The sequence below is a fragment of the Cynocephalus volans genome, chromosome Y (genome assembly GCF_027409185.1).
Source record: "Cynocephalus volans isolate mCynVol1 chromosome Y, mCynVol1.pri, whole genome shotgun sequence".
Classification (NCBI taxonomy): domain Eukaryota; kingdom Metazoa; phylum Chordata; class Mammalia; order Dermoptera; family Cynocephalidae; genus Cynocephalus; species Cynocephalus volans.
In genome coordinates this window covers 1,756,828-1,765,694 of record NC_084479.1, presented here as the reverse complement: position 1 = coordinate 1,765,694, position 8,867 = coordinate 1,756,828, and the positions used below count along the sequence as shown (strand labels likewise).

The 8,867-nt window shown below is 43.4% G+C and overlaps 1 protein-coding gene across 1 annotated transcript in view; it reads right to left on the bottom strand.

Moving 5' to 3' along the window:
• Positions 1–20: 20 nt before the first annotated feature.
• The window catches only part of LOC134368949 (uncharacterized), a 41,205-nt gene continuing 32,358 nt past the window's right edge, over positions 21–8,867 (bottom strand). Inside the window, exon 2 of the mRNA XM_063085186.1 lies at positions 21–173. Within this exon, the coding sequence (XP_062941256.1) occupies positions 21–173 (153 nt within the window). The remainder of the gene's footprint in view (positions 174–8,867) is intronic.

Genomic DNA, 8,867 nt, shown 5'->3' with positions numbered 1-8,867 from the left:
GAGGTGCGAGAGAATGTGCGTCACGCCAGGGGCTCGCAAGCGTTCGTGTGTGCGCGGTCACCCGGGGATCTCGTGGAAATGCAGACGCTGATGGAGCAGGTCTGGAGCGGGGCCCAGACTGCGCTCCTCACAGGCTCTCCATTGATGCCGATGCTGCTGGCCCCCAAGTCACTCTGTGAAGCACAAGGGCTCAGACCCAAGTCTTGTGTGGATGGAAAGGGACCACGTGTTTGCAAGCAGCCCCCTGGGCCCGCTCCTCTGGGAGGCAAGCTGCAGACGCTGCCTTTTTGGGGAAGTGCTGGATGAAGCTCAGGAGGAGATGTGAGTAGCCCGGGCCGAGCTGCTTTCAGAGAGACTTTCAGGTGGGCTGTGCAGCCGCTGCGGCTTGTGAGGTCTCTGCCCTGCCACCTCCCTGCCACTGCACAGGCTTTCCTTCACTTCATGGCATTACATGTGATCCGGCTGTTAGCGGCCACATGGGTAAATGATATCGCTCGAGTCCGCTCTGTGATTATTTTCCTCCTCGTGTTCCAACTGAAATCAGCTGCACCGAGGGGCAGGCTGTCGAGTTGGGGGAGAAGAGAAGGGGTGATGCCCACGTGGGGGCACTTCAGAGTAGGAAGCCTGTGGGACCCAGCAACCTAGGGCCGGCTGCTTTGGAAGGGGAGCAGGAGGAAGGATTCAGCAGACAGAGGGCACTGAGGGCCAGAGGCCTGGGCGTGAGTGGTTGGAAGCCCCGGGCAGGGAGGAGCAGTGAGCCTCGGAGATGGAGCCCTGCTGGACCTCAAGATGCAGCAGGGGCGGAGGCCGGCATAGCCCTTGCACCGGCACGTGGCCAATGCCATCCACTCAGCATCCTCGCTCCACGATCTGCACGGCATCCAGCATCCTGTGGTAGTAGGGGGCCCATGGCCGGCTTCCGTGTGCATGTGACAATTTTTACTGTGCGTGCTGTCTTCCAGAGTATTCGTAACGCTCATCAACGGGACTTGCCCTGGTCTCGTTGCCGATTGCCTCACCGTGAGCATGTCTTCACCAGACGAAACTGCTTGCTTCTCCCTGCTCTCTGTTTTTTATTTCTAAGGTGCTTCCCTTCAACTTCTAAATCCTCTTCCCAATGTTAAGTAGCTTTTAAAATATCTTTAACGTATCTCCATCAAAGGCTTTATAAGATAAGCATAAGCTATGGCCTCTAATTTATCTTGCTGTTCAAACATTTTTACCTCCCCCGAAGCAAAAATTGATTTTGTATTTTAGACACTATAGCAAGTTTGTGCTTCACTGTTCGGTTTGTGTTCACTGTTTGTTTCTTTAATATAAGTCCTGTTCCTTAGCAGGTAGGTGCTTTTAGGTGTAAATATTGCCTTATAAATAACGAGTTTTTTTAAGTTGTTTAAGTAGGGATGGGTTTCATTTAAAGTAATGTAATCAGCAGCCTTTAAAAAATGTATTCAGTCCCTGAAATCCTTTAAGCAAAGGTTGAAACTTGAAAACTAAAGTCATAAATGTCACAGCATCCACTATCTATTGTGTGGTTGCAGGCACAGCTGCTAAGAGACAGCTGACTAATTTCGCTGAAACCTATTATTGTAGTCAAGGGGGAAGCACTAACTGTCGTCAAGTGGTTAGGGAAGACCCTTAGGCTTGCCCACCATGCGCTCTCCTAGAAGCTGTGTTTGGAGCGTCTGAAGAGGCACCACGCAGTGTCAATAGTACCTGTGTGCTTTCAGTCAGACCCGTAACAGTACAGAAGCAGCTATTTACACAGTTTGTGCCAAAGCAAGGAGTGTGTTGCTCTGAGGAATCACAAGAGCTGTTTTCCTGGTCTGTGGAAAGAGAAGAGTCCCTGTACTCTAGGGGAGAAATTCATGACCTGTACTTGAGGAATTCTCTGCCCTTGTATGAGTATAGAAATGTGACGTTCACATTTAGCCAGTGTCACTTTTAGGGGAATTGGGAGCAAAGATTACAGACAGATGCAAGATAGTTGCGGTAAGAAAAGAGTGGTGAATGAGGTGAATGAGGAGTTTTCTTACACATCATGTTTACAATTGTAACAACCGCTCACATGAAGCTGAAAATGTTTTATTTTCAATCCGTCTCTGGAATACCAAAGCACAGCTACGTCTCTGCTAGAGGGGGATTAGTGAGCACTGCCCGGGCAATGTGGCCATCTTCGTCACCACATGTTAACACATGGGGCCATACGTGACCCGTGTTCCAATTCCCAGTGAATGGGACTTGGCCTCTCATTTCTCTTTGCAAGTATGAGGCTCTTTCTGTACTCAGCGGGGCTCAGGCTCTTCTAGTCTTGAGTTGTGCAGTTAAGCCATGAAGGCTTCAGAGAGGCCTCAGTGGGAGCCACAGAGGCGATGAAAGGAGGGAAGGGTAGGGTGGCGGGGAAGAGTGGAGGGACCTCATCTCTTCATCTGGTGGATGATTGAATGATGACTCTTCAGCACGTGGAAGATGCTGACTTGCAGAAAGGGGGCCACATCCAGGACTGAACAAGAGGATAAGTGTCACATCTGTTGGACAAGCTATTCAGAGGTACAGAGGTGTCTGCCTGGGAGGGCTGTTAATGATTGGACTAGATCATGGGGAACAGTAGGGCCATCTACTTCTTTCTGCTGCGGATGTTAAAATATACATATATGTAACTATGTAGATATAGATACAGATATACAGATGGATGTGCAGGGGGACTTTTCCATGCTTTGGTAGACAATAATCTGTCATAAGATAATATGCTTTTTCTTCTATATAGTGTTTACTTTTTTATCCTATCATCTATGTACCGACCGCTAGTGTGGTTGCTCCCAAGTTTTTATTTTAATCTTTTACATTAATTACATCTGTTTTATGGAAGCATTTTTAATTAACAAGATGGTAGAGTATTACCTCCCTAAACACATAATTACTCTAAAGTAGGGGTTCTCAACGTTAGCACGATGGACATTTGGGTCTGGATCGTTCTCTGTGTTGGGAACTGTCCTATGCAGTGTAGGATGTTTAGCAGCATCCCTGGCCTCCACTTACCAGATGCCAGGAGCACCTCCCGTTCCCAATTGTGACAACCAAAAATGTCTCCAGGCATTGCCAAATGTCCCTTGGGGGTGGGTTGTGGGGGCAAAATTGTTCCCAGTTGAGAACCGTTGCTCTAAAGCCACTTAATAGCTTATCAGATGTGTGATTATTTCTAGTCTGGAACTGGATAATTTATAAAGAAAAATAAATTTATTGCTTATGTTTCAGAGGTTGGGAAGTCCAAAGTCCAGGGAACGCATCTGGTGAAACTGTTCTTGTCATGGCAACAGTGACTCAGGAGTCTCACATGGCAGAAAATGGTGGAGCAGAGAGAGAGGTTTCTCCTACATTTCCTTTTTAAAGGCTTCCGAACCACAACCCTGTCCACCATTACTAATCCTTTTATCATAGGATGATTCTACAATCTAATCACCTCTTTAAGGCCCCACTTTTCAATTACCATAATAGAATTTCCCAACCTCTTAACCCTGTAACAGGGGTAAAGTTGGGGTGAGGGGTACTGAATCAAAGGCACCTAATATACTGGCATTAGTGCAAAATTGGAAATGGATGCATTGGCTAACTTTACATTACTATGACTAGAGCATATTCCTTTTAAACCAAGAGACTACTCAGATGAGAAAGATGAGCTTAAAAACCAGAATGGCATTAGATATTTTAATTTCAGCACAAGGTGGAATTTGTGCCTTAATTGGACAAAAATGTTGAATGTACATCCCTTCATATGAAGCCACATTGACTGGTCTACTCTCCCATATGAAAAAGGCCATTGATTTTGTAGTTCCTTTAAAGATATATTTACTCCTTGGCTGTTTTTTCTCCCTGGAAAGTGGGGGACAGTTGTTCTTAGCATCCTCCCATGCTTAGTGGCAATTTTATGCTCAGACTATTGCAGTTCCTATTGTTGTATTCTGGAAATACAAATCACCTCCACATATCTGGCCCCAGGGCTTTTGTAGAAGATTGGAGGACAAGTTAGTGCAGGTCACAGATATGTCAGAGGTGGGGGTACAGGAATACTGCTCAGATCTAACTCCATCATTGAGACCTTCAGAGCTCTGGCCTGCTTAGTTACAATCTGTCTCTGCACAGGTTGCTTAGTAGCCAAAGGCATGGAATGCTGTGTTTGTGTAAGTAAAGGGTGGGATGTATGACACACTTAATCCCTAGGATAAACAAAAGGCAGTTGCAAGGTGCTTGGGAATCACCCACTTCAATAAATCTTCTTTTCTTTGTCATAGGCACTCTTGTCTGGCAATCCCTTAGAAGCCTTAACCCCCAACCCCCTCTGATGTTGCAGGATACAGCTGCAATTGTCTGTGTCATCACCCATTCCATGCTTCTCCTATATAAATCACCCATCAATAAACACACAATAATTTACGGGGTTGCCCGCTCCATTCTTCGGTCTCAAGTTACCTTTTCGGTTTAGCAGACATTCTGCCTTTAGACTGAGAATGAGAATAAAAATAGTTTTTTATCCTAATTAAGTTATTGGACTATTATGAACCTCTTAAAACTTTTTATTATTTAAATATATCAATTTAATTCCAATTTAAACTATAAAGGATTGCATTTGGCTCAAAAGTTTAACAATTCTATTTTAAATTAATTAGGAAGAGAGCATTTTATTTAAATCCGGGTTTTAAAGGTGCAAGGAGTTTTAATAATTTTTTAAATTTATTTTTAAATAAATAAATATTTAAATTTATTTTTCATTATATAATTTAATTGATTTTTGTGGCTCTTTACCAATTCCTCACTTTCTCCCCTCCCTCTGCCCTTTTCCCACCCCTGGCAACCTCAGTTCTGTTCTCTTCTCGTTAAAAGTTCAACAAATTATTGTGATTGTTGTATCTTTTGTTCCCTCTATTGGTTTGTTTCTTTGTTGTTATTTATTTGTTTGTTTGTTTGTTTTCACATAATAAGTGAGAACATGCCATATTTCTGTTTCTGTGCCTGGCTTATTTCACTTAACATAATTTTCTCTAAGTTCATCCATGTTCCTGTGAATGGCAGTATTTCTTTCTTTTTTAAAATAGCATAGTAGTATTTTATTATGTAAATATACCACATTTTCTCTATCCCCTCATCTGATGATGGACATTTAGGCTTGTCCCAACTCTTGGCAAATGTAAATAAGAGCTGCAAGAAACATGGGAGTACTGGTACCCCTTTGACATGATGATATCCATTCCTTTGGGTACACACTAAGCAGTGGGATAGCTGGGTCATATGGCAATTCTATCTGAAGTTGTTTGAAGAACCTCTATACCATCTTGCATAATGGCTGCATCATTTATCAGTCTCACCAACAGTGTAGGAGAGTTCCCCTTTTGTCCACATCATTGCCAGCATTTGTTATTTTCAGTCTTTTTGACATTAGCTATCCTAATTGGAGTGAGATGATGTCTCAATGATTTGTATTTGTATTTCCTGGATGGTTTTGATTTGTATTTCCTGGATGTTGACTGACGTTGAGCTTCTTTTCATGCATCAGTGGGCTATTCATATATCTTCCTTTGAAAAATGCCCATTCAACTCCTTTGCCCATTGTTTAAATTAGGTTACAAATTTTGCAAATATTTTCTCCCACTGTGTTGGTTGTTGTTTTGCTCTCTTGTTTCTTTTGCTGTGCAGAAGTTTTTAGGGTGATATAATCCCATCTGTCTATTTTTCCTTTTGTTGACTGTGCTTTTGGGTTCATACTCATAAAGCGTATGCCTACTCCTAATTCCTGAAGTGTTTTCCTATGTTTTCTTTAAGGAGTTGTATAGTTTCAGGACATATATTTCTTTAATCCATTTTGAATTGATTTGGGTATATAGTGAGAGGTATCGATCTAGCTTTATTCTTCTACACACGGATATCCAATTTTTCCAGCACTATTTATCGAAGAGGCAGTCTTTTCTCCACTGTGCGTTCTTGGTGCCTTTATCAAAGATCAAATGGATGTAGGTATATGGGTTGAATTCTGGTTTCTCTGTTCTGTTCCATCGGTCTGTCTATTTTTATGACAGTACCATGCTGTTTTGGTTACTATAACTTTGTAGTATAGTTTGAAGTCTGGTAGTGTTGTGCTCCCAGCTTTATTTTTTTGCTCAGGATTGCTTTACTTGTTTGGGATCTTTTGTTGTTCTATATGAATGTCAGCATTGTTTTTTCCATTTCTCTGAAGATGGTTGTTGGTATTTTGATGGGGATTGTGTTCAATCTGTAGATCACTTTGAGTAGTATGGACATTTTAACAAGGTTAATTCTTCCAGTCCAAGTGGATTGAATGTCCTTTCCACCTTCTCGTGTCTTCTTTAATTTCTCTCAATAGTGACCTGTCATTCTCATCATAGAGATCTTTCACATCCTTGGTTAATTCTATTCCTAAGTATCTTCGTTTTGTGGTGACTATTGTAGATAGGCTAGATTTTTTGATTTATTTTTCTGATAGCTCATCATTGCAGTATAAATGTGTTACTGATTTTTGCATGTTTATTTTCTGTCTTTCAACTGCAGAAATTTTTTGATCAATTCTGAATTTTTTTTTTTTTTTTGTAGAGACTTTAGGCTGTTCTATATATAGGATAATGTCTTCTACAAAAGAGAAGACATTTGATTTCATCCTTTCCAATCTGCATGCCCTTTATTTCTTTCTCTTCTCTGATTGTTCTGGCTAGTTGAATAGGAGTGGCAAGAGTGGGCATCCTTGTCTTGTTCCTCCTCCTGCTTGTTTCCCCATTCAGGATGATATTGGCAGTGGGTCTTTTACATATGTCTTTAATGGTGTTGAGATACGTTCCTTCTATACCTAATTTATTGAGAGTCTTTATCATGAATGGATGTCAAATTTTATTATTATTATCTTTACATTTTATGATGTTGTGGGGTAGTTGAGGTGGAAGTGGAGAGGGGAAGGGGAAAGGGATGGATGGGAGGACAAGAAAAGGAGGAGGGGGGCATGATCAAGGAACCTCTCTTATTCTGACAGAGGAGCCCTGAGGGCTTATGGCTGTGGCTTGGTCATGACTGGGCAGGAGGCAGATGTCAGGGGTGTGGCTGAGGACCTTGGGTCCAACCCCCATCCAGGGCCTTCTTTCAGTGGCTTGGTCATTGCTGGGCTGGATGTGGAGTCAGGCAGATGTGGCTGCAGCCTTCAACCCCACACTGTCCCAGCTCAGGAGCTCTGGACACTTCTAACAGCAGCCTGTTGGTCATCAGAGGGCTGGGTGCAGATGTCGGGGGTGTGTGGCTGAGGCCCTTGGCTCCCTGCCCTGGCTTGGGAGCCCAGGGCACTTCCAGCAGCAGCCTGATGGTTATCATGTGAACCTCTTTGCAGGACAAGTGGCAGGTGTTAGTCATTCTGTTCTTTACAGAATTTCTGTTTGGTCCTTTTTATGGTTTCTATCTCTTTATTGAGCTGTTAATCTTCTTAATGTATTCTTTTCTGATAATATTTGTCTATTTGTGTTCTCTCGCAGTTCACTGAGCATTTTAAAGACAATTATTGTATGTTCTTTGTTGGGCAGTTTGTAGATCTCCATCTCTTTAGGGTCAATTAAAGGTGCTGTATTTGTTCCATTGGTGGTGTCATTTTTCTCTACTTATTCATTATCATTTGTGACCTTGCGTTGGTGTCTGCACATTTGAAGAAACAGGCACCTACCTCAATCCTTAAAGACTAACTACAATAGGAAATTCCTTCACACTTAGGTCATCCAGAGATTCTGGGTGGGCAATGGGAGGGTGATGAAGGTGTAGGACCAAGCTTGCTGCTGGAGTCTTCAGGCAGGCTGACCTGGTTCTTGGGCTAGCAGTGAGTGGGCTGGATTCCTGGGTCCACTGAGGCAGGACTGCAGTTAGCGTTTACTGAGGCAGGCCTGAATTCTGGGTCAGTTGGGAATGGCCTAGAAACAAGGTTCACTGGCGCTGGCCAGTTAACTGGGTCCATGGGGGAATGACTGTAATTCTACAAGGGCATGCCTGGAGCCCAGGTCTGCAGGAATCTGTCTGAAGCTTGGGTACACATGGGCTAACAGAGCACTAGATAAGGCTTTAAGCCTAAGTCGGTAGATTATGTGGTGTTGAGGAAGTAGGCCTGGAGCCTGATTCTGCAGGGGAAGCTCTGGGTCCTGGGCCCTCATAGATCTGCCTCCCTTCTTTAACAGGAATTCCCTCCTCATCCATTCATTTGTCCCACCTGACCCAACATTTTCATCTCTTAATAAGGTGACCAGTGACATCCAATTAAAAAAACTGACACTTTGTGATCTATTTTTTAGTTTCTGTGTTCATTACAAATCTATTATGTGTTAAGCATCATGCCACATGCTCAGAATAGAAAAGGGAAGAAGAGATGGGCCCTTAAAGAGATGATGCTCATGCAAACAATTAAGTACTGTGAGTAAGATATACACGTGCAGTCTAGTGGGAGAAAGCTTCCTGGTGAAGATGACACCTCAGCAACCAATGTGAAGTTGAAGCAGGCATGCCACACTGTGCCCGGCAGAACCACAGGTGAAGGCCTGTCCCAGGAGACAACACCACACACTGGCTAGTCCACCATATAGCACATGACAGTATTTGGTTCTGACAGTCTGCCTGGCAATAACCCTGCCTCCCCTGAGACATCATCACACAGAGAACCAATCTGCCGTGCCCATGACCAGTGCCAACAGCAATTTTGATGGTCACCCCACCTTCTGAAAGAAACTGCTACAAATTCTGCGGCACCCCCACACACTGTGACACAACTCAACTCTACCGAATAGATTCAACCCTAAAGTGTCCTTTTCAAGCCATCTCTTAGTCAAACTGTCAAAAGTCAA